This window comes from Thalassophryne amazonica, chromosome 19, assembly GCF_902500255.1.
Source record: "Thalassophryne amazonica chromosome 19, fThaAma1.1, whole genome shotgun sequence".
NCBI lineage: Eukaryota > Metazoa > Chordata > Actinopteri > Batrachoidiformes > Batrachoididae > Thalassophryne > Thalassophryne amazonica.
The window spans coordinates 68,422,272-68,449,167 of NC_047121.1; the positions used below are offsets into that span (position 1 = coordinate 68,422,272).

The 26,896-nt window shown below is 43.4% G+C and overlaps 2 protein-coding genes and 1 pseudogene across 2 annotated transcripts in view; 1 reads left to right on the forward strand and 2 right to left on the reverse strand.

Moving 5' to 3' along the window:
* Nucleotides 1–1,817, forward strand: part of disp2 (dispatched homolog 2 (Drosophila)) — a 23,500-nt gene extending 21,683 nt beyond the window's left edge. The window contains 1 exon segment of the mRNA XM_034194942.1: nt 3–1,817. Within this exon segment, the coding sequence (XP_034050833.1) occupies nt 3–904 (902 nt within the window). The 3' untranslated portion in view covers nt 905–1,817.
* LOC117531953 (RNA pseudouridylate synthase domain-containing protein 2-like) lies at nt 1,676–12,758 on the reverse strand. Its single transcript, XM_034195140.1, is given in 5 exon segments — nt 1,676–3,747; nt 7,029–7,325; nt 12,155–12,235; nt 12,237–12,620; nt 12,753–12,758. Coding segments are annotated over 5 exon segments (1,599 nt in total). The 3' UTR covers nt 1,676–2,916.
* Nucleotides 12,759–21,106: 8,348 nt separating this feature from the next.
* LOC117531954 overlaps nt 21,107–26,896 on the reverse strand; it is a 30,064-nt pseudogene continuing 24,274 nt past the window's right edge.

Below are 26,896 nucleotides of genomic sequence, written 5' to 3' on the forward strand. Positions count from 1 at the left end.
CCTTGGCAGAAATAGAATTCGGAGGAATTATGACAAAGATCCAGGTGGTTATCTCTACCCAAACCACCAACAGCAGCAGCGGCAGAAAAAGTCTGGTACAGGGGTTAGCGGAGGATTAGGAGCAGAGCAATACGAGTTACAGCCACTGGCCTATCGGCTGAGTGACAGCTTTGAAAACAGCACTTGCACCAGCAAACTGTCCAACCGACCCTCCATACTCTCTGATGAGATCGAGTACTGTGGCAGAGACATGGACAAGAACAGCACCGAAGAGGACAGCGAGAAGATGTGTGGTCATCAAAGAAAAATCTGTCAACCACCTCCAGCCGTCCAGACATCATCCCCTTACAAAGGAAACACCCTGCGCCCTTCAGGCCAAGCGCAAGGAGACACAACTACAGAGAGACCGCTGTGTAAGATATGCAGGGGTCACACTGATGATGTAAAGTGCTGGAGCAATACGTCCTCTTCAACCTCCAGTATGGAGGAAACCATAATCAGCCACACACTAGAGACCACTGACCAGCTGTCTTTTTGTAAAGAGGACAACAAACTCCATCACCATCATCATCATCATCATCACACCAACAAACGCCACCTCTGCTCCCATTCAAAGAGTTCCTCTGAGGGTCTGGAGGACTCCAATGAAACATGCCCAAGTCACATCGAAGCCAGGCCTTCCAGCACGCAGCAATATGAAGAAGACAACGTACTTCAGTTACAGCCAGGACATCTAAATGGAAAAAGGGATACCCTTCGTCTCTCACTGAAAGAAACAGTCTACGATACCTGTGGCAAAGGTTGCATCAGTCACACTGAAGAAGCAATCATTTTACCCAACAGTAAGCCAGACTTGCCAGATGTCTGGATAAAGAGAGGTGGACAAAGGGAAGATACATGTTGAAGCTGAAGCAATCCCTTCAAACACTGAGTTTCTTAAAACGGGAACCGCTGTGCTTCACACAAGCCTGTAGTCAGCACATAGGGAGCATTTACTGTTCCTCTGGTGCATGAGGGATGCTCACAAGGAATACGACTATAAACCCACGTAACGGCATGACTCCTAATGCTGCTCAAGTTGTGTTTCAAGTGTTAAAAACAACCCACTATTGAAAGACGGCATGTGTTTAAGCCACAGTTCTGCATGAAGAAAACAACAAAAACACACACTTGCAGACGTTTGTACCTGGAAAACGAACATCAGCACACTGCACAGACTGGATCATTATAACACCGGCTACCAGTGACTAACTACTGGCCTTTCAGCCATCTGGAATGACCCAAAACGAGCCATGAAGCAGATGTGCGACATTTACAGGGAACAAAGATGCAATGTGTGTACCTGTGTACACGACAACATGGTGTATATGAGCAAGAACCAGCCCTATCTCTTAATGAGTCACGGTGCATCCACTGGTTTCATCTGTTTGTGATGTAGAATTTGTTCCTTTTGTGACCACAATGTAGAAAATCAGACACCAACATGTAACAATGTGTCATGTGCAGAGTAAGTGTTTGCATTTTAATGTTTCACCGATAAATTAACAGTGGTTATTGTCAGTGCCAAAAAAACTTAATGTTTACTTTCAGATTTTTGAAGATAGTTATGATGAAACAAAGATGATGTCATTGTGGAATTAAGAATCAAACCACATTTTTGCTGAAAGCAGATGCCTTATTTTATTTTTTATTTTGGAAAGATGCTGGAATGAGATTTAGTATACAAACCATGTTGCATCACTGTAAAATAGAAAGGCAGTATTTAAGGACCAGAAAGCCTTTAATAACCATCTGCACCTACCACACGAGTCTCAGAACATCTAAAGCATGATGTGCCAAATGTCTTTCAAAACACTCCACTATAAATGTATGTTTGTGCAATGAGCGAGTCCATCGCAAAATTTAAATGAGTCATCTTTATAGTCCAAAATGTGATGAAATAATGCCTTTAAGGGGGTCGATCGTTTTTAAGACAACAAGGAGAGCTCCGTGTCAAATGTGCCGGTGAGCATGATCATGTCCAGCTTTCTCCTCAGATCTCGTTTGGCATTGACATCTTAACTGTAATAACTCCTAAATGAGTTCTCATCCACTTTAAAAATCTCTCGGCAGGATAAGATACCAATCAATGAAATCTCTCTGCAGGATAAGATACCAATCAATGAAATCTCTCGGCAGGATAAGATACCAATCAATTAAATCTCTCGGCAGGATAAGATACCAATCAATTAAATCTCTCGGCAGGATAAGATACCAATCAATTAAGTTTTCGATTCAAAATATGAAGCAGTTATCTGAGGGGTTACCAATCTTAAGGTTAAAATGAATGCAAACTGATATTTTGTTATTAAAAAGAGCTGTTTAATTAAGCTCACAAAAATGACTCAGTTTGTCTGTATTATACAAGTATATCAGACGTCGCACATATTTTCTGATGAAACTGGTCAACCTCTGTACTGAAGAGCCCAACTGGCCCGTTTTATACATACAAAGGACAAATATATCTAAAAAACAAAGATGGTGGAGCAGAATTATTTGCCTTGTTGCATGTCTTCATATGGCATGCTACTATTGTGCGACGTTTCACCGAAATCCACAGACTGGTTTCTTAGGAGTTGCACGTTATAGGACTTATGGACATACAGATGGACAGGGTGATGCCTATGTACCTGTTGGGGCAGGGGGTGGGCGATAAAAACTCAATATAAAGTGAAAAAAATCCAACTAAGCTTATTTTCTCAACACCCTCTCTCATGGAAAGGTGCTAAAATAGATTAAACTATTAATTATAGTAAGGCATTTATATGTACAAAAAAAATAAAATAAAAAATGACAACAGCTTCCAAGCAAAATGTCTTACAGGACATCCGTCGACACTTTGATTCAACAGTCGTGATTGAAACGAGTTGGTCTGCATTAATCAGCTTCAACCCAGTCATCTTTGGCCCAATCTGGTAAACATGTTGAATATTCAAAATCCGGTCCTTTGTAGCTCAACGCGTGGAGATACATAAGGAGCTCTTTCTCAGTGGGATCCAGTCTTACAAGCTTACATTCTTTACACAGGGGGTCTTGAGTTCCCGGAGCTTGCGTCTGATTTCCACTTGATGCGTCGGGTAAACTGCACTGAGGTTCTTCACGGGGTGGGATGTTATCATCTACGCAGTGGGAACTCGTCGGGTTCACCGTGTCACTGCGGTCTTTCTGCACCTGTGCGCCCTGCTCTTTGCCACCGTCACACAAATCTACCTGTTTCTGCTGACGTTCTCTGCTTTTATCAGGTTCAGACGTGCTTTCTGTTTCCTCAGACACTTTGTTGTCGTTCAGCAACTCTTGTACAGCTTCAATGCCACCATCTGGAATATCCAGCAGGTGTAGGCTTTCTTGAGTACGATGACCCTCTACCAAAGCCTGCAGTAGTTCCTCATCATTCTTCCCCACCTGTCCTCCCTTACCCCTGTGAGGGCCCCAAGCTGAGGATCCATAGATGGGGTCATTGAGGATGGGGAAGCCCAGGTACTGGAGGTGGACCCTGATCTGGTGTGTGCGGCCAGTCAGGGGTAAACAGCGGACCACACTGGTTTTACCGTTAAAACTAAGTCTCTGGAAGACTGTTTGGGACTCTTTTCCCTTGGGGTCAACTCGGCATATGCCGATTTTGAATGAAATGACCAGGATGGGCTCTTCGCAGATCAGCTCACCTTCTGGGAACTCTCCCTCCACTCGGCACACATACTCCTTTTCAACCTGTATTAAGAAAAAAAAAAGTGCAAATGTATGGGTCTGTGGAGAAGGACACATCTGACAGCTAATTCAGGAAGCATAATGACATGCATGAAGATTAACAAATACTTTCGCTATCGTTAGCATGCCAAACTGGTGCGCTGCAGTTTTACACAGCAGTCCAAATGTCACAGACTCGCGTTTCTCAAAAGCAATATTTTAAATCAGCTATGTGCAACTGGCGCTCGGGTGCCAATAACTTATCAAATATGCCGTCTCTCTCCCCCTAGATTTCCCAGCACGCACATTTGTTATGTTCACGCACTCAAAGAAAACAACGCCGAAAACCCAACAACTTTTCACATAGTAGTAAATTTCAAAAAGACAGGTTTAACTTTAAAAATAGCTGCCTCCTTCCCCCTGACAAGACATTTTTTGTTAGTGACTTCGGAATAAAATAATAATAATAACAACAATAATAAATTTCAGAGTGTGGCTTTTTCCTAACACAAGCTGCAGCACGCCCACTAAGCAAGCAAACAGGTCACCAAAAATTTCCAAGGTCTCAAAGCCAAAATTGTGGTTCATCACAAGCCAACGCTGCATCCTAAACTGTACTTAAGCATGTGATTCCTCTGCAGAGACATCAGGCCGGTAAAACCTTAATTATCAGTGGCCCCTTTAGGCGACACTGTAAACTCTGGTCACCGTTCGGCCTGTCATGATATTTACTGTATTTAATATTGATTTAGCAAATATGTTGACAATTTTCCAGATCTTGATATTGTCTGTTGCATACATGTTTCTTCACAAAAGAATGCTGCCAACATAATGTCAGAATAAACACAACTGTTTTCACTACCATTGTGCTGAGCCTGAGTTTTCATAGCGTCAAGTGTCTGTCATTCTTTTTGTTGTTGCCCTCTGCTCTGTGTCAGTTTTACCATCACAGGGGTGTCACACCAACGTGGATGAACATCTCTGAGGAATGTTTCCAACACCTTGCTGAATCTATGCCATGAAGTATTAAGACAGTTCTGAAGGCAACAGTGGGTCCAACTGGGTACTAACAAGGTGTACCTAATAAAAGTGAACATTATAATACTTTGTCAGATCAGAAATCAGAAATTTGTCTTACATATTCACTAGCTCCGTTACAACACAATACATAAACACAAATAAGACAGATATTTCACAAACAAACAATACATACAACAAAAATGTACTCGCATTGCGGTCTCGATAATGTTGTTATGGATTAAGCTCATTTAGTTTAAGTATCGAGCAGCCAGTCTGCTCTGTGTCAGCCGGATCCCGTCAGATCTCAGAAGCTAAGCAGAGCGGGATCTGGTTCGTACTTGGATGGGAGACCTCTTTGGAACACCAGCAGCTGTGTGTGTTTCTCCAGGTAAAACTGGAGTTGCATCGGGAAGGGCATCCACCGTAAAACTTGTGCCAATTAACGATGCGGATCTGGCTGTATCTGCTGTGGGGACCCCAAACAAAACCGGGAGCAGCTGAATGAACGACATTTAGTTTAAGTATTGACTGATGCACAAAAGAATGTTTCAGTCTGACCTATTAAACCGTTGAACACTGTATCGGCATCCAGATGGAATAAGGACATATTCACTGCACAGAACATGGTTAGTGTCGGAGATGATGTTTTTGCCAGCCTTATTGTGTTGTTGTGATAAGAGGTTTCATACAGACTCTCTAAAGGCTGACCAACAATTTTTGAACAGATTTTTAACAAGTGTTTCAGTCCAGATTTTACAGAAGTGGACAGGCAGCTGTACCACACAGCATTACAAATGACAGATCTAGTCACTGCTATAATACTTTGGCTGTGCATGTCCATGTTTTAACTCCTGGGATAGGCCCCAGCCCCCCATGACCCTTAACTGGTGCAAGCGGGTATAGATTTGCATAAGAAGAAGAAGAAGGAAAAAAAAGGAGAGCAGCAACCTCGCAGAGCACAAACCTCCACCAACAATAGCTGTCTAATTCAACAAATTTTACCCTGGAACATTGAACATTGATTATCTTTGCTATGCACAATTTGTCGTTGCTTTTCGGCACTTAGTTTCTGACTTATAACTGGAAGATAGACAAACAGGCATAAAACTGGAACCTCTATACAGTTTTGGTGGTGGAGGTAAATCCATAACAGAAAAAATGAGAGCGATTGAGGCACTTTTGATTGAGATATAATGCAAAATGTACACCAAATGGGATTTTCAATATTACATTCAAATGTCCACAAAATCCATAATCCGGATCCAACTTTGTCAGGTGATAGTGAGTGCCAGCATGCACCTCACTTTCAAATATGAGAGTGATTGGGGCACATTTGGTTAAGGTATGTTAAAAACACATTACATACAATGTTAAAATTAAATGGCCACAAAATCTGTAATCTGGATTAGGTCCAGATTAAACTGTCAGTTGATAAAGGATACCATCCTACATAAAGCTCTCAAATACGAAAGAAAGTTATTCTTTTTTACAGTTATGAATTTTTGAAAATTCATCCATCAATGATAAAGGATAGGGATTTTTTTCAAGATATTTTCTGACTTTGACCTTTGAGCTATGACCTTCAAGACTGAATCAGTTCTTGCCCATCAGCATATGAATCCTCTGTAAAAATGTCATAAGAATATATGAAAAATTGTGGGTTACAGGCTGTTCACAGACAAACAGGGTTGAAAACATAACCTCTGCACAACTTTGTGGGCGGAAGTAAAAAAGTGATCTGTTGATCTAACAATGACACACAGCACAAACCCATATTGTCATCAGGTCACACACCAAACAGCACGAATGGCAAGGCATTAAACATGCTGAGGGGAATAACGCTGTCATGTAACTGAGTGTCGCACACAAATAAACTGACAGAAATACTGCTTTCCTTGTTCAGCGTCACACATAAAACATAAACTGAAACGAGGTGTCGGAAAAAGATCCGTGCTTATGGAAGCTGTGTTTCAGGCCTGAGGCTGGAAAGTGCTGCTTTACTTACGAGAGGGCACAACGGCTGTGACGTCATCATTTGTGGTAAACTTCCTACTGAAGCTTGTAGAAAAGCAAACTCCAACAGGCACGACCAGTGCTAACCCTGATAGGCCACAATTACAGCTTCTACTTTCAGTTACAGCTGCAGCGAAAAACAGCGTTTAAAGTTTACTCCCCGTCTATAACTGCCATTAGAGAGAGTAACTCATGTCAATACCCCTTTAAGATTACATCAAAACCCCACATGAACAACGCTTACACCGTGCATTCACTCCAGTTCTATGTACCTGTCTGTCTCTGACCAGCTGGTCCAGTTTCTTTGACGTCTCCAAGGTCCTGGCAAACAGCAGCACCCCAGATGTGAGCCTGTCCAGTCTGTGGACCGTGTGGAGTTCAGAGAGGCCGTGCTCTTTTCCCAGAATGAAAATCACAGTGTTGTGGCGGAATCGGCCGCACGGGTGAACGGGAATGGAAGGAGGCTTGTCAACAACAACTACATCCCCGTTATCCACCAGGACCTGCAGGGGTGTGCCAACCACGGGCGGCTCATGTCGGTGCACCGTGTTCCTCATGTTGTCGTTATTCTGTGGCGTTTAAACAAATAAAAAACAAAGTGAAAGCTTTGTGAGAGTAAGCGTCTGCTCCGTGTTAAGCCTGATCCCGTCGGATCTCAGAAGTTAAGCAGTGCGGGACCTGGTTAGTACTTGGATAAGAGGAGACCTCTTTGGAGCACCAGGGGCTATGTGTGTTTCTCCAGGTAAAACTGGAGATGTGCCACTGGAGATGAAACCACTCGATGTGGCAACCCCGGATAAACGGTAGCAGCCAACAACAAGGGTCATTCTTACCCATGTAAGACCATGTCCTGAGGTGTCACGATCCTCTTCATGTATACATCAAGGATCCCTTCCACAAAGCAGTGGATAAAGGTGGTACAACGGTTAATAACTGAAAATGTTTAAGTCAAGATGATGTCACCATTTTCTTGTTAGTTTACATTTGAAGGTATTCAGCATATGAGCTTCAACTCTGTCTTGATTTCAGAGGTTCCAGAAGGGAGTCACCCTGCTGCAAAAATAAATCACGTGGACAAGGTTGATGCTGTACTCGAACTCTGGAAGTGTGTCCTTGTGTCCCATTTTGCAATGCGGCCAGATATACAAGGAATCAGTGATTACAGTGATTGCTTACTTATACACAGTCTACTGCTTGCAAGTAGAGCCTGACCAGTATGGACATTTTGAGAAGCTGATACTACACAGATATTGGGTAGTGTATATATATATATATATATATATATATATATATATATATATATATATATATATATACACACACACATTAAGAAATGGCAATGATTCCTAACATTTTGTTATCAAACCTTTGTAACAATAAAATATAATCAGGGTTTGACGGTTTACAGTTTAATCATGAACTTTCTGATAAACAGTTACAAACAGAATCAAAAATCACGTTGTTAAACTGCCATCATACTGCCTTCACTCGGATTGGCAGTTGACGTGTCACATCGCTCGCCATTTAGCTAAAATACATTTCTCATCTGCTTTGGCCCCGCTTAGCTGTTACCATAGCAACCACTTGTCTCATCACTGTAAAACATTTACTCTGACTTAAAATGAATGGCATTGGCAGCTTGTCGCTTACACATAGACGCTAAGAGCTCCCGGAAGCGTCCTGGAGTTTTTGGCAGTCTTAAGGATCACACGCCGTTGTTAACGCCGGCACTAGGGGGCGTGGCTTAGTTCCGGCTTTACCGGGAATCGGTGAAAAAATTATTCAACATGTCGAATAATTCCAGGAGCGCTCCCGGAGAATTCGCGTGATGACGGAGACAACGCAAACAACGGCGTTTGATACTTTTTAATCGCTGTGTCATCCTGCCCCTTCCTGTAGTGCTGCAGTTTACACCACCGTAATTGGCGGCCGGCATTGTATCCCTAATCAACGGCATGTAAAACGGCAATAGAGCCCACATCGGCGTCCCCAAAGACGTTTTAACTGGCGACAGAGGCAGACAAAACGGTGGCGCTAGCGGACAGTACGCAGTTCTAAATGCCACCTCCCGGTTAACAGCGTTCCAAATGGCCGATAGGCAGCGGTCAATATAAAAAGGCTAGCGCGCTGCATGCAGGCCTCTCACTCGCGGCCAGCTCCAGATATTTTTGCAGAGAAGCTCCAGTATACCTCCTAAAAGAAAATTGGCAGCGGCAAGGACTTACAAAGAGGTCTGGTTCAGAAGCAGAGGAGAGGCCTGTGGTGGAGACGAGCAACACGTTGAGGAGGGAAAAGGAAGGAGAAGAAAAGGCTGAGTATGATCTCCCTCCCCCTGCAGTGACAGAGGCATGTATTCTTGCTGCTTCAGCCTATTATACTCTGGGGGTGGTGCCTATATGCAAAAGTTCCTGGAGTAACGCAGGATTTGCCTGGATAAATCCAGCGGTAAACAGGGTATTATCGGCGGCAGCAAAACACCGCCGTTCTCACGAGCGTCTTAACCTGCGATTGTAAAGGATAGAACTGGGTATTAACCCCCGTTGCCTGACGTGTGCCGGATGCTACGGCGTCAAAACGCAGCTTTATTCAGCGGATTTAGCGGCGTTTTATACGCATATTTGCGGATAGTACGGTGGCCAAAACACCAGCGAAATGCTCCGCCCCTTTCCACCGCGAAAACAAATATCAGTGAGGCTCTAGTTGCTAGTACAGGCTAACAACTTTGAGAACACTAGATTTTGTGAAATGGGGGTTTTCATACCTATGTTGCAAGAGAAGACAACGAAAGTACGACCCCCCCCCCACAGCCAAATGAAGTGAAGACATTTGGGAAAACTAAATTGCGATCAGTAATGACATAAGCAATCTGCAATCTCACCAGTAAACCAAACACAATGTAGCTTTAAATGCATTAATAACAACAATAATAAATAGTAAGAAGTAGCTTTCAGCTGTATTAGCTACACCTGGTTTTACAGACAGATAAAAGTTCCTGAAGTCTGAAATTGTTTTTATAAACATTCATTTTTATAAACACTATATTTTTCAAGGACCACAATCTAAATAACTATGATTCGATGGTGACCCTGAAGGACTGCAGAGATTTTGAGTACTGCAGAGACACTGTAGTCTACAGAGACACTATGGACTACACAGACCCTGATTACTGCAGATACCCTGACACTGTGGACTACATAGACCCTGATACTGAAGGACTGCAGAGACCATGAGGACTGCAGATACCCTGACACTGTGGACTACATAGACCCTGATACTGAAGGACTGCAGAGACCATGAGGCATGCAGATACCCTGACACTGTGGACTACATAGACCCTGATACTGAAGGACTGCACAGATTCTGAGTACTGCAGATACCCTGACACTGTGGACTACATAGACCCTGATACTGAAGGACTACATAGACCATGAGAACCGCAGATGCCCTGACACTGTGGATTATATAGACCGATACTGAAGGACTACATAGACCATGAGAACCGCAGATACCCTGACACTGTGGACTACATAGACCCTGATACTGAAGGACTGCAGAGACCATGAGAACCGCAGATACCCTGACACTGTGGACTACATAGAGCGTGATACTGAAGGACTGCAGAGACCATGAGAACCGCAGATACGCTGACACTGTGGATTACACAGACCTGATACTGAAGGACTACATAGACCATGAGAACCGCAGATACCCTGACACTGTGGACTACATAGACCCTGAAACTAAAAGGACTGTAGAGACCCTGATTACTGCAGATACCCTGACACTGAGGACTACATAAACCCTGATACTGAAGGACTGCAGAGACTCTGAGGACTGCAGACACACTGCAGTCTACACAGACACTATGGACTACACAGACCCTGATAGTAAAGGACTGCAGAGACTATGAGGACCGCAGATACCCTGACACTGAGGACTACATAGACCCTGATACTGAAGGACTGCAGACACCATGAGAACCGCAGATACCCTGACACTGTGGACTACACAGACCATGAGAACCGCAGACACCGTGACACTGTGGACTACATAGACCCTGATACTGAAGGACTGCAGAGACTATGAGGACCACAGATACCCTGACACTGAGAACTACATAGACCATGATACTGAAGGACTACATAGACCATGAGAACCGCAGATACCCTGACACTGTGGACTACATAGACCCCGATACTGAAGGACTGCAGAGACCATGAGAACCGCAGATACCCTGACACTGTGGACTACACAGACCCTGATACTGAAGGACTACATAGACCATGAGAACCGCAGACACCCTGACACTGTGGACTACATAGACCCTGATACTGAAGGACTGCAGAGACTATGAGGACCCGCAGATACCCTGACACAGAGGACTACATAGACCATGATACTGAAGGACTACATAGACCATGAGAACCGCAGATACCCTGACACTGTGGACTACATAGACCCTGATACTGAAGGACTGCAGAGACCATGAGGACTGCAGAGACACTGTAGTCTACAGAGACACTATGGACTACGCAGACACCGTGACACTGTGGACTACATAGACCCTGATACTGAAGGACTGCAGAGACTATGAGGAACGCAGATACCCTGACACAGAGGACTACAAAGACCATGATACTGAAGGACTACATAGACCATGAGAACCGCAGATACCCTGACACTGTGGACTACATAGACCCTGATACTGAAGGACTGCAGAGACCATGAGGACTGCAGATACCCTGACACTGTGGACTACATAGACCCTAATACTGAAGGACTGCAGAGATTCTGAGTACTGCAGAGACACTGTAGTCTACAGAGACACTATGGACTACACAGACCCTGATACTGACGGACTGCAGATACCCTGACACTGTGGACTACATAGACCCTGATATTGAAGGACTGCAGATACCCTGACACTGTGGACTACATAGACCCTGATACTGAAGGACTACATAGACCATGAGAACTGCAGATACCCTGACACTGAGGACTACATAAACCCTGATACTGAAGGACTGCAGAGACTCTGAGGACTGCAGACACACTGCAGTCTACAGAGACACTATGGACTACACAGACCCTGATAGTAAGGACTGCAGACACCATGAGAACCGCAGACACCCTGACACTGTGGACTACATAGACCCTGATACTGAAGGACTGCAGAGACTATGAGGACCACAGATACCCTGATACTGAAGGACTACATAGACCATGAGAACCGCAGACACCCTGACACTGTGGACTACATAGACCCTGACACTGAAGGACTACATAGACCATGAGAACCGCAGATACCCTGACACTGAGGACTATATAGACCCTGACACTGAAGGACTGCAGAGACTCTGAAGACTACACAGACCATGAGGACTGCAGAGACACTAACCTTGAGTACTACAGACAGATCCTTCACAGGTAAGTCGTTGAGCCGGATTCGGCCTTCTTTGGCGGCCCTCTGGTAGTACTCCCACTGGCTCTGATCTGAACTCGCTCTTGAACACCTCCAACAGGCTTTTCCCGACCCAGCGTCCTTTGCAGTATGACGTAAAGTCAAAGTAGTAAGGTCGCACTTTGCGGAGGCCGCCCTCGAAGTAGTACTCCGTCTCTTTAAAATGCTCCCGACTGAAGCTCACTCCCTGGTTCCTCTTCTGCGGAGGTGGAACGTATCTCTCGCCCGCACGGAGCTTCTTCCCTCTGGCCCCTCTCTGTCTCTTTCTTCGGTTATTTTTTTCCGTTTCTTCCGTCTCGTCGCTTTTGCGTTTTCCGGTCCGGACGACAGTTTGGCCGCCGTGTCCTCCCTGGACTCCGGTCCTTTCGTCTCTGAGGCTAAATTTGTCTCCTCCATCGACAAACTGCTCCGTGGACACCGGCCGCGTGTAACGAAAGTGTAAGGTTTTTGTGTTAATGCGTTTAAACGACCAGTTTGACCACAGAGGAAAGCAAGGAATCTATCATTTTAGAAAATCTCTCAAACAAACGCTCACGTGCATATCCGTGTAGGGGTCCTTCACCTCAAGGACGCTTACTTATGACGTCAAAACGTAGTCCAAACGGGTTTTTTTTGGGCGTAGAGTATGACGTCAAACTGTAGTCTGAATTTAATTTATTTGATAAACATGGTCTGTATGTGAATTGCTTAGAGCTATTGCTCACGAATTCCCTTTATATAGATTTTTATTATTTTCTGGTTCATGTATTTCCTCAACATATTTTGTTGAGCTTTCCATTATTGTACAATGTCTAAGTTTTTTTCTGCTTGTATTCCAATTAAGTGTACCTCTGTGATGTTTATAGCTGGTGATTATATCTGTTTGTATACTTAAGGGTGGAATTTCTTTCTCCCAGGCTACTTTTTATGTTCTCCTAGTCATTATTAATATATTCTAAGGCTAGATGTTTCTGTGTAGGCTCTCAGTTGTCCAGGTGGTTTCCATAGTAGAGAAGCTTGAATCTTCGACTGGACTGGGTTGCTTGACGCCAGGACGTTTCGCTTCAAATCGTAGAAGCTTCCTCAGCTAAAATTCTTGCTCTGGTGGTCTGACTTCTGTCTTGACTCTTGTAGAGAAGAATAATCAAGAAGTCACAAAAGCTGGAGTTTTAAACCTAACCAGACCCCTCCTACCGAGAGGCAGACTGCTATAGGCTGGTGACTAAACAACAGCTCTAATTAGCACCTATTGTGCTCTAGTTAGCACCCTCCTAATGACAGGGCAACTGTCCCTCTCCTGATGGCTCTCTTGGCGACTCTGCTGATGATGTGAATGACTCATTACCATGAACAAAAGACTGAAACTGCTTTGACCTGAGTACCCCATTGTAAACAGGGGATAAAGCGTGTATCAGACCCCCTCCCCGGTTAAGGCTGGGTTTCAAACGTTTTACAAAGAATGCCTCCTTGACCCCTCTCTCAAACCATTTCTTCTCTCTGGCTAATATTTAACTTCCTTGTCCTCAGACGTGTGGTTAGTGTCTTTAAGGTGGAGATGAACTGCAGACTGAGGTCCACTGGCGCCCTCTCTGCGGTGCTGGTATAGCCTTTTGTGTAAAGGTTGCTTAGTCTCACCTCTGTAGTGTTCATTACAGTTTTCCTGACATCTGATAGAATACACTACATTGCTCTGTTTGTAACTAGGGATCATGTCCTTAGGGTGAACTAATTTCTGTCTCAGGTGTTAACGGTTTAAAGTAAACTGGGATTTTGTGCTGTCTGAAGATCCTCTGTAGTTTTTCCTCTACTCCTGCTAAATAAGGAGAGACACTCTTCTTCTTGTCTCCGTCTCGTGTCTATCTGGTCTCTTTGTTCTCTGGGACTTCTGCACTTTGTCCAGGGACCATCGTGGGTACCACATACTGTGAGGGCTTTCCGTACAAGTTGTTGTTCTTTAGCCCTTCCCTCTGCAGTTGTGGGCACCTGTAGGGCTCTGTGTGAAGAGTCCTGATCACCCCGAGCTTGTGTTCAAGGGGGGGTTTGAGCCAAAGAGCAGATATTGGTCAGTGTGAGTTGGTTTTCTGTAAACCCCTGTCTGAGCTGCCTGTTCTCTCCAATCGTAACATCACAGTCCAAGAAGGCTAAATGGTTGTTTCTGGCATCCTCACGTGTGAACTTGATATTGGCGTCCACCGAGTTGATGTGTTCTGTAAAGTCCTCAACTTCCCTGTTGCTTGATTTTAAACCCATGTGTCATCGACATATCTGAACCAGTGACTGGGAGAGATGCCCGTGAACGACGTCAAGGCTGTCTTCTCCACTCGCTCCATGTACAGACTGGCCACAATGGGGGATACCGGAGACCCCATTTGCACAGCCATGAATTCTGCCTGTAGTAATTCCCCCTAAACAGGAAATAACATGGTGTTAAGACAGATCTCCAAGAGCTGGCAGATGTGGTCTGGTGTGAGTTTGGTCCGTTCAAGTAGAGACACATCCTCCAGCAGTCTCTGCCTCACAGCTGAGACGGCCTCAGCGGTGGGATGCAGGTGAACAACGAAGTCACATCAAAAGACACAATTGTTTCATCTGCCTCCAGCTGCAGGTCCTAAGTTATAAAAAAAATATAACTAGCAACTGAACTACTAATATAATAAAATCCTTATTAAACATCATTTTCATATACTTAAGATCCTTCTTAAAAGCTTGTTTTTAAGTAGTAGTTTTGTATTCTGCTTAAGAAAACCTAATTCTACTCATCCATTAATTTTCTAAACCTGCTTATTCTAGATCAGGGTTACAGGGGGTTGTCACCTATTCAAGCAGTAAATTCTGATCAGTTTATCCTAATTATATGTCTTTTTAATATGAAGACATATTATATGACAGCATTTAGTATGTTAACAGTATAACAGTATGTTATAGTGTCACAAACTTTGCCAAAGCCTATGTCCATAAAACCACCAATTGGGTTGATGCTGCCAAATTAACACTTTTATGGGGGCACATATGTCACAGATATAGGGTAATGTTAATTTATCTAACAAATATACATTATTTCTGTTATTTTGTCCTACTTTTATTCTAACTCATTGAGGTTCTCCCCTAACACAGGTGAATTGCTCAAGAAATGTCACCGGAGACGGTACCTTCTTAGAAAGCTGCAATCATTCAATGTAAACAAGGTCATTCTCACTATATTTTATTATGCATTCATTGAAAATGTAATCACCTCCTCTTTCACTTGCTGGTTCCACTCCATCACCCTGCAAGACAGAAATCGTCTGATGGATGTGGCCAAGGTTTGCTCTAAAATCATTGGGAAACCTGTTTGGTCTCTCACCTCATTATGTGATCAACTGACTGTAAAAACTGCTCTCAAAATATTACATGACTCCACCCATGTGCTTTCTTATGATTTAGAGTGGCTCCCTTGAGGACGCAGACTTCGTTGTCCAGGCTGTCGGACTCAGAGGAGGACAACCTTTATCCCCAGGGCTGTCCAGCAACTTAACCCTGAACTTTAACCCCCTCATGGTTTGAAACAGATGTTTGAAGCACATTTTAATAGCACTTTATCATCCAGCACTTACAAACCTTTCTAGCTGTTGAATGTGGTTGCATGGTCTGTGTATTGCTGATGGTTGTGTATTGTTGTGTACGTTATTTATTTCAAATCAAATCAATTTATTTATATAGCGCCAAATCACAACAAACAGTTGCCCCAAGGCGCCTTATATTGTAAGGCAAGGCCATACAATAATTACGGAAAAACCCCAACAGTCAAAACGACCCCCTGTGAGCAAGCACTTGGCAACAGTGGGAAGGAAAAACTCCCTTTTAACAGGAAGAAACCTCCAGCAGAACCAGGCTCAGGGAGGGGCAGTCTTCTGCTGGGACTGGTTGGGGCTGAGCGAGGAGAACCAGGGAAAAAGACATGCTGTGGAGGGGAGCAGAGATCGATCACTAATGATTAAATGCAGAGTGGTGCATACAGAGCAAAAAGAGAAGAAACAGTCAGTGCATCATGGGAACCCCCCAGCAGTGTAAGTCTATAGCAGCATAACTAAGAGATGGTTCAGGGTCACCTGATCCAGCCCTAACTATAAGCTTTAGCAAAAAGGAAAGTTTTAAGCCTAATCTAAAAGTAGAGAGGGTGTCTGTCTCCCTGATCTGAATTGGGAGCTGGTTCCACAGGAGAGGAGCCTGAAAGCTGAAGGCTATGAGGTCCCTAAGATAAGATGGGACCTGATTATTCAAAACCTTATAAGTAAGAAGAAGGAATTTTAAATTCTATTCTAGAATTAACAGGAAGCCAATGAAGAGAGGCCAATATGGGTGAGATATGCTCTCTCCTTCTAGTCCCCGTCAGTACTCTAGCTGCAGCATTTGAATTAACTGAAGGCTTTTCAGGGAACTTTTAGGACAACCTGATAATAATGAATTACAATAGTCCAGCCTAGAGGAAATAAATGCATGAATTAGTTTTTCGCATCACTCTGAGACAAGACCTTTCTAATTTTAGAGATATTGCGCAAATGCAAAAAAGCAGTCCTACATATTTGTTTAATATGCGCATTGAATGACATATCCTGATCAAAAATGACTCCAAGATTCTCACAGTATTACTAGAGGTCAGGGTAATGCCATCCAGAGTAAGGATCTGGTTAGGACACCATGTTTCTAAGATTTGTGGGGCCAAGTACAATAACTTCAGTTTTATCTGAGTTTAAAAGCAGGAAATTAGAGGTCATCCATGTCTTTATGTCTGTAAGACAATCCTGCAGTTTAGCTAATTGGTGTGTGTCCTCTGGCTTCATGGATAGGTAAAGCTGGGTATCATCTGCGTAACAATGAAAATTTAAGCAATGCTGTCTAATAATACTGCCTAAGGGAAGCATGTATAAAGTGAATAAATTGGTCCTAGCACAGAACCTTGTGGAACTCCATAATTAACCTTAGCCTGTGAAGAAGATTCCCCATTTACATGAACAAATTGTAATCTATTAGACAAATATGATTCAAACCACCACAGCGCTAGTACCTTTAATACCTATGGCATGCTCTAATCTCTGTAATAAAATTTTATGGTCAACAGTATCAAAAGCAGCACTGAGGTCTAACAGAACAAGCACAGAGATGAGTCCACTGTCCGAGGCCATAAGAAGATCATTTGTAACCTTCACTAATGCTGTTTCTGTACTATGATGAATTCTAAAACCTGACTGAAACTCTTCAAATAGACCATTCCTCTGCAGATGATCAGTTAGCTGTTTTAAACTACCCTTTCAAGAATTTTTGAGGAGAAAAGGAAGGTTGGAGATTGGCCTATAATTAGCTAAGATACCTGGGTCAAGTGATGGCTTTTTAAGTAATGGTTTAATTACTGCCACCTTAAAAGCCTGTGGTACATAGCCAACTAATAGATTGATCATATTTAAGATCGAAGCATTAATGAAAGGTAGGGCTTCCTTGAGCAGCCTGGTAGGAATGGGTCTAATAGACATGTTGATGGTTTGGAGGAAGTAAACTAATGAAAATAACTCAGACAGAACAATCGGAGAGAAAGAGTCTAACCAAATACCGGCATCACTGAAAGCAGTCAAAGATAACGATACGTCTTTGGGATGGTTATGAGTAATTTTTTCTCTAATAGTTAAAATTTTATTAGCAAAGAAAGTCATGAAGTCATTACTAGTTAAAGTTAAAGGAATACTCAGCTCAATAGAGCTCTGACTCTTTGTCAGCCTGGCTTACAGTGCTGAAAAGAAACCTGGGGGTTGTTCTTATTTTCTTCAATTAGTGATGAGTAGTAAGATGTCAGCACTAACCCATGTCTGACATGAACCATGACTTGGTTCATTTTCAAACAGTACAAATTGTGTATAAAGCAAACAATTTACTTCCAGCAAATATTAAAAATATGTTTTTTAACAGATCAGGGGATTACAGTCTGAGGGGGAAATTTAATTAAAGCATCAGTGGGCACGAACAACATTAAAAGGTTTCTGTATTTCTGTCTGTGGGGTGAGGATGTGGAACAGATTGGGAGTGGGGCTCAAGCAATGTCCAAGCATGAACCAGTTCAAACAGCGGTACAAAAATATGTTTTTTCTGGGTATAGGGAGGAGGAAGAGTAATGAGGGTTAGGGTGTTTTTGTTTTTTGCTTCGGCTTGTAAATATATAGTATTTTGTATGTAAGTAGGTATGTGTAGGTGTATATTTATGTTGTGTATATATATGTGTATATATGTGTGTATGTTTATGTATATATATATGTGTATGTGTATGTATATGTAATATAATATATTGATATCGGTTAGGTGTGTAGGAAGTGAGATCTTCTAAATTAGTGAGATGCCATTTCCTCTCCAACTTACGGGTATCTGCTTTAAGCTGCGAGTTTGTGAGTTATACCACGGAGTCAGGCAACTTCTGATTTAAAGCTCTCTTTTTCAGAGGAGCTACAGCATCCAAAGTTGTCTTCAATGAGGATGTAAAACTATTGACGAGATACTCTATCTCACTTACAGAGTTTAGGTAGCTACTCTGCACTGTGTTGGTATATGGCATTAGAGAACATAAAGAAGGAATCATATCCTTAAACCTAGTTACAGCGCTTTCTGAAAGACTTCTAGTGTAATGAAACTTATTCCCCCACTGCTGGGTAGTCCATCAGAGTAAATGTAAATGTTATTAAGAAATGATCAGACAGAAGGGGGTTTTCAGGGAATACTGTTAAGTCTTCAATTTCCATACCATAAGTCATAACAAGATCTAAGATATGATTAAAGTGGTGGGTGGACTCATTTACATTTTGAGCAAAGCCAACTGAGTCTAATAATAGATTAAATGCAGTGTTGAGGCTGTCATTCTCAGCATCTGTGTAGATGTTAAAATCGCCCACTATAATTATCTTATCTGAGCACTAAGTCAGACAAAAGGTCTGAAAATTCACAGAGAAAATCACAGTAACAACCAGGTGGACGATAGATAATAACAAATAAAACTGGTTTTTGGGACTTGCAATTTGGATGGACAAGACTAAGAGTTAAGCTTTCAAATGAATTAAAGCTCTGTCTGGGTTTTTGATTAATTAATAAGCTGGAATGGAAGATTGCTGCTAATCCTCTGCCCCGGCCCGTGCTACGAGCATTCTGACGGTTAGTGTGACTCGGGGGTGTTGACTCATTTAAACTAACATATTCATCCTGCTGTAACCAGGTTTCTGTAAGGCAGAATAAATCAATATGTTGATCAATTATTATATAATTTACTAACAGGGACTTAGAAGAAAGAGACCTAATGTTTAATAGACCACATTTAACTGTTTTAGTCTGTGGTGCAGTTGAAGGTGCTATATTATTTTTTCTTTTTGAATTTTTATGCTTAAATAGATTTTTACTGGTTGTTGGTGGTCTGGGAGCAGGCACCGTCTCTACGGGGATGGGGTAATGAGGGGATGGCAGGGGGAGAGAAGCTGCAGAGAGGTGTGTAAGACTACAACTCCGCTTCCTGGTCCCAACCCTGGATAGTCACGGTTTGGAGGATTTAAGAAAATTGGCCAGATTTCTAGAAATGAGAGCTGCTCCATCCAAAGTGGGATGGATGCCGTCTCTCCTAACAAGACCAGGTTTTCCCCAGAAGCTTTGCCAATTATCTATGAAGCCCACCTCATTTTTTGGACACCACTCAGACAGCCAGCAATTCAAGGAGAACATGCGGCTAAACATGTCACTCCCGGTCCGATTGGGGAGGGGCCCAGAGAAAACTAGAGTCGGACATTGTTTTTGCAAAGTTACACACCGATTCAATGTTAATTTTAGTGACCTCCGATTGGCGTAATCGGGTGTCATTACTGCTGACGTGAATTACAATCTTACCAAATTTACGCTTAGCCTTAGCCAGCAGTTTCAAATTTCCTTCAATGTCGCCTGCTCTGGCCCCCGGAAGACAATTGACTATGGTTGCTGGTGTCGCTAACTTCACATTTCTCAAAACAGAGTCGCCAATAACCAGAGTTTGATCCTCGGCGGGTGTGTCGTCGAGTGTGGAAAAACGGTTAGAAATGTGAACGGGTTGGCGGTGTACATGGGGCTTCTGTTTAGAACTACGCTTCTTCCTCAGTCACCCAGTCGGCCTGCTTTCCCGGCTGCTCGGGATCTGCTGGAAGGGAACTAACGGCGGCTAAGCTACCTTGGTCCGCACCGACTACAGGGGCCTGGCTAGCTGTAGAATTTTCCACGGTGCGGAGCCGAGTCTCCAATTCGCCCAGCCTGGCCTCCAAAGCTACGAATAAGCTACACTTATTACAAGTACCATTACTGCTAAAGGAGGCCGAGGAATAACTAAACATTTCACACCCAGAGCAGAAAAGTGCAGGAGAGACAGGAGAAGCCTCCATGCTAAACCGGCTAAGAGCTAGTAGCTACGCTAAGCTAGCAGATTCCTAAAAACACATAAAGTGAATAATGTGTAAATAATTTAGAGGTGATTCAGCAGAGGGAGTGCTTTAGTTAAGGCACGTGAAGATTACACTGTGAAACAAATCGTTATCTAGGTAACTAGATCAATCTAACTGCGCAGATTAAACAGCTAACAGATACAGCAAAACACCGCTGTGCTGCGGAACAGGAAGTGATACAATACCGCAGTGAGAGCCAACCACCAGTAGAGGCTTTATTTTTTTAAAGTCTTCCAAGCTACTCTCGTGCCTTTTTAATTTGCCCCCCGGGGATAAATAAAGTGATTTGATTGATTGATATGCATTTTAATGTGTTGCGGAGATCCATTTAACCAATAAACTTTCTTATTGTCGTTTTTTCTGAGCTGGTTGTTTAGTCAAATAATAAACATATTTTATAGATTGTTGCAGATAAGAGTCAATAGACAACAATATACGAAACGTATCAATTTATTGGCTTTTATTAATGAATCTGGTATTATGTACATATTTTCAAATAGTTGCATGATTTCAAAATATTAGATGCGTTAAACCATTAGTGATTGATCAACACCCATCCAACCCCCAAAAACCCCAATACAGGTTAATAATCTCAATCAGGATTGGATGTATCCAACACAAAAGCAAATAGCAGTTCTTAGCAGAAAATAGGATCATTTGATAGTTATTATTAAAATTACTTGGCTTGTAATGAGGTTTGTCTTTGTGTATGAATGGATTCAATACACACAAATTTTACTGCGGCTTGTGCAATATTGTGAACCACACTGTTGTATCTTTTTTTTCTCTCTCCTCCCTGTCATCATAGCTTATCTGACAGCGAGGACTCTTGGACGAAGGTCATCAGGAGACGGTCCAGCGGCGATCACCGTTTGAACTCAGGAAGACAATCAGGTCACCAAACTGCCCCTTGGTTGTTGCTAGGAGACCGCGCAGCATGGCAGGTGGCTGAGATGAATCTCTGAGGGAAGTGCTACGGGCCCCCGAAGCTGCAGCACCAGCGCCACCTCCTGCAGGGGCAACCACACTGCAGTCAGAGCTCACCTCTGGAGGAACAAAAAAAAAAAAAAGAAAAAGAAGAGCAGCATGGATGTCATCAGCCCAAAGTGACAACGTGTATGTGGATGTAGGTTTGTCAGAAAAAATAAGGAATGGGGACAACATCCCCCCCCCCCCCACTTTATTTATTTATTTTTGTTTGTCTGTTTTTGGTTAAATACCCGGGCCACTGACGCCTCTTGTCCGTCAGGGGTACGTAGATGACTCCCATCAAAGCTTTCTTGAGGAAGGTGCCATCACTCTGCCGATCGTACTGCTGTAAGACTTGATTTCCGCCATCGGGGCCCACCGGGAGAATCAAACGCCCGCCCGGCTTCAGCTGCTCCAAGAGCTTACACAAAGGCAGAAAACAGGAAATCCATATCAGCGGGATCGTCCAGTCAGCAAGCTGTGACCCAGGGCGTGACAGCCGTGCATAGCTTACAGCTTTAGGAACAGTAGCAGCAGCTGCACCAACATGAATGGCATCATAGGGAGCGCCGTCAGGGTAGCCCAGCCGTCCATCACCCGCTGTCGACACATGCACATATTAAATTTTGCAGTGAGGCTGGCACAGTGTTTATTAGCACAAATGCAATACAGAAGCCGTTCTCAACGCTGGGGTCGACTTTGAAACATGAAAAGCTTCTGAGGTCCACCAAAAACATTAATCACAATATTTTCAAGGGCGGCACTAGGTCACTTCAGCAAAGAGACCAATCCAAAGGCGAGAATTCGTACTTCCGTGACTGGCCGCTCGATGATAACACGCTCGGGCTATATGCCGTTTTACTGAAATCAGCTGTTTTTTTATTGTCTCTGACTTGTTTCTAACGGCCAGCTGCCAACTATCATTGCCTGGAAGGATGAGATTTATACGCCAAGCTGACCTAAAATGAACCATTGTACATTAAACTGACTTTACTGACGAGTCTGACCCGTTTGAAAAGTGACCAAATTACATGTATTTGTATCGAGTTCGGCAATGTTTTCACCGAAAAACTCCACCTCTCGAGGTTAAATGCCCGGATGACCGATTTTGAGAATTGATTGAAACACCTAATCTAGTACAGTGGTCCCTCATTTATCGCAGGAGTTATGTTCTAAAAATAACCCGCGATAAGCGAAATCCGCAAAGTAGTCAGCACTATTTTTGCAATTATTATAAATGTTTTAAGGCTGTAAAACCCCTCACTGCACACTTTATACACTTTTCTCAAACAGGCATTAACATTTTCTCACTTTTCTCTCCTGTGTAAACAGTCTCTTTTTTCTTCTGGGCGAGAAGATTATAAACAGACACACGCAGAACTCTCCCTTCGCTCACTGCCTCCGGCGGTATGCATGCAGGACCCGCAAAGAATCCAAGTCCTCTCTCGGTGGCCACGGAGCTCTGCGGCTGCAGTCAACATCCGCATCAAAACAGCAAGCGGAATCTCTGGACCTGTTGCCAGATTTGGCGCACCTCCACACAGCAGACAGGAGGGCGGTGTGAGTGGCCCGCTGCTGCATTTACCAAGTCCGCAGACTCAGTAAGCGCATCGGAGGCAGTGAGAGCAATCGCGGTGATGCCGACCGGTGCTGTGACCGGCCCGCCTGATAAGGACGCAGAACACAATGCGCTGTTAAAAAAAAAAAAAAAAATCATGGAAAATTGCACAAAAAATCCGCAAAACTGCGAGGGCCGCGAAAGGTGAACCGCGTTATAGCGAGGGACCACTGTATATACTAAAAGACAGCTGCATGTGTGTGTATGTCCCTCTCCTGACCAAACAGCACCTCAGAATTGAGCCAAACGTGGCACCCTAACAGCTCTCTGGATTCCAGGATAGGTGGGAGGTGATAGCAGTGTTGGTGAAGATGAAGTTTTCATTTCTCTGAAGTTTTCATGTCTCTGAATCAAACCCGCCCTGGGTCAGGTAATCAGTTTGTGCTAAACTAAGTCAGATCAATGAAAAATATTTAAAATAATTAAAAGTGCAGGACCAACAGACTGAAAAACTTCTATGTCCCCCAGGCCGTCAGACTGTATAACGCCTCACTCGGGGGGGGGGGGGGTATTAGTATTTATATTTGTGAATCGGACCGTCGTGGTGAAGAGAGAGCTGAGTAGGGGGGCAAAGCTCTCGATTTACCGATCGATCTACGTTCCGATCCTCACCTATGGTCATGAGATTTGGCTCATGACCGAAAGAACGAGATCGCGAGTACAAGCGGCCGAGATGAGTTTCCTCCGCAGGGTGGCTGGGCGCTCCCTTAGAGATAGGGTGAGGAGCTCGGTCACTCGGGAGGAGCTCAGAGTTGAGCCGCTGCTCCTCCACGTCGAAAGGAGTCAGTTGAGGTGGCTCAGGCATCTTTTCCGGATGCCCCCTGGACGCCTCGCTGAGAGGTGTTCCGGGCACATCCCACTGGGAGGAGGCCCCGGGGAAGACCCAGGACACGCTGGAGGGATACATCTCTCAGCTGGCTTGGGAACGCCTTGGGGTTCCTCCGGAGGAGGTGTGTGTGGATCGGGAGGTCTGGGCGGCTTTGCTTCAGCTGCTGCCCCCGCGACCCGACTCCGGATAAAGCGGAAGAAAATGGATGGATGGATGGATGTTATTTTACTTTCACTTTTGATACAGTGCATGCTTCTTACCCTGTGTGCTGCTACAACCCCTGGCAAAAATGATGGAATCACCGGCCTCAGAGGATGTTCATTCAGTTGTTTAATTTTGTAGAAAAAAAGCAGATCACAGACATGACACAAAACTAAAGTCATTTCAAATGGTAACTTTCTGGCTTTAAGAAACACTATAAGAAATCAAGAAAAAAAGATTGTGGCAGTCAGTAAGGTTACTTTTTTAGACCAAGCCGAGGAAAAAATATGGAATCACTCAATTCTGAGGAAAAAATTATGAATCACCCTGTAAATTTTCATCCCCCCAAATTAACACCTGCATCAAATCAGATCTGCTCATGACATTGACCCTATGCCATGACATTGACCCTATGTGTCTTTTTGCAAGGAATGTTTTTTGCAGTTTTTTCTCTATGGCAAGATGCATTATCATCTTGAAAAATGATTTCATCATCCACAAACATCCTTTCAATTGTCCAAAATATCAACATAAACTTGTGCATTTATTGATGATGTAATGACAGCCATCTCCCCAGTGCCTTTACCTGACATGCAGCCCCATATCATCAATGACTGTGGAAATTTACATGTTCTCTTCAGGCAGTCATCTGTATAAATCTCATTGGAAAGGCACCAAACAAAAGTTCCAGCATCATCACCTTGCCCAATGCAGATTCGAGATTCATCACTGAATATGACTTTCATCCAGTCATCCACAGTCCACGATTGCTTTTCCCTTAGCCCATTGTAACCTTGTTTTTTTCTGTTTAGGTGTTAATGATGCATTTCGTTTAGCTTTTCTGTATGTAAATCCATTTCCTTAGGTGGTTTCTTACAGTTCAGTCACAGACGTTGACTCCAGTTTCCTCCCATTCGTTCCTCATTTGTTTTGTTGTACATTTTTCGATTTTTGAGACATATTGCTTTAAGTTTTCTGTCTTGACGCTTTGATGTCTTCCTTGGTCTACCAGTATGTTTGCCTTTAACAACCTTCCCATGTTGTTTGTATTTGGTCCAGAGTTTAGACACAGCTGACTGTGAACAACCAACATCTTTTGCAACATTGCGTGATGATTTACCCTCTTTTAAGAGTTGATAATCCTCTCCTTTGTTCATTTGACATCTCTCGTGTTGGAGCCATGATTCATGTCAGTCCACTTGGTGTAACAGCTCTCCAAGGTGTGTTCACTCCTTTTTAGATGCAGACTAACGAGCAGATCTGATATGATGCAGGTGTTAGTTTTGGGGATGAAAATTTACAGGGTGATTCCATAATTTTTTCCTCAGAATTGAGTGATTCCATATTTTTTTCCTCTGCTTGGTCTAAAAAGTAACCGTTACTGACTGCCACAATCTTTTTCTTGATTTCTTATAGTGTTTCTTAAAGCCAGAAAGTTGCCATTTGAAATTACTTTAGTTTTGTGTCATGTCTGTGATCTGCTTTTTTTCTACAAAATTAAACAACTGAATGAACATCCTCCGAGGCCGGTGATGCCATACTTTTTGCCAGGGGTTGTATACGATGTTGCTGGAACCTCAAATTCCCTGAGAGAGTCTTCCCAAGGGATGAATAAAGTTCAGTCTAATCTAATACAATCTAAATCTCCTTACGTTATTGATTCTAACAGGTAAACACGATGCAACCTGTGAGCGTAAACTAATGAAGTGCAAATGTGGACACCACTCAAAAAGCAGATTACTCACCTACAAGGTTGATACGTCCAGAGGAAAGCAGCTCTGGGTCGTCAGACTGCACGTTTTTTATTGCTGCCTGAACCAGTTCTTCAATGTGTTTCGATTGCCGACTACTCGCCCGCCGGCCCCGGTCTACATACAACAGAAACATGAAACTTCTGGTATATCAAGGACCACCAGCAAACAACAATAATAAAATAAAAATGTAGGGGCAACTCCTTTCCTACAGAACAGACAGATATGTGGGTTAGGGGTTCAGGCCAGGCAGCATTCACCATATTAGTTCCTTGATGGGGCTTACGTCCCATCCTGACAGAGTCACTGGCTGTCATCTGCTCAGTATCCAAGGGAAAAAACACCGGCCTGATGGGCCTCAGGGTTTGCTCAGGACCTACTTCTTCTAATCATAAGACTCAATAGGTTTTCAGAACTTACCATCCTCGCCAAAGCAGGCAGTGAGATAGCCGCTCCCCGACCCACATCCAGTGCCGATGCCCCTTCGGTCAGCTTGTCGCTGAGCAGCTCCAGAGCGTGGGCATGCTGTAAAGTGAACAGCATCATCACACATACTGTTTAATTCATCTACTCCCATCTCAGCAACGTCTATCATAGTTACCATGTGTGGAGCACTGATGGTTGCTCTGTAGCCTGTAATAATAAGACAGCACACATCTGTCACTTTTACTGCACAGGCAGGCTAAACAGAAAAAAGGTCATTGCACAAAAATATAATGTGTTTAAAAGATGTTAAACACAATATGTATGTTTTGATTGGGTACCTATGGACTGAGGAGAGTCTGCATAAGGATAGTCTCTAGAATAAAGGCCTCGGTCTGTCGCCAGCATGGCATCAAACACTCTGTCACTGCGGATCACTCCGTG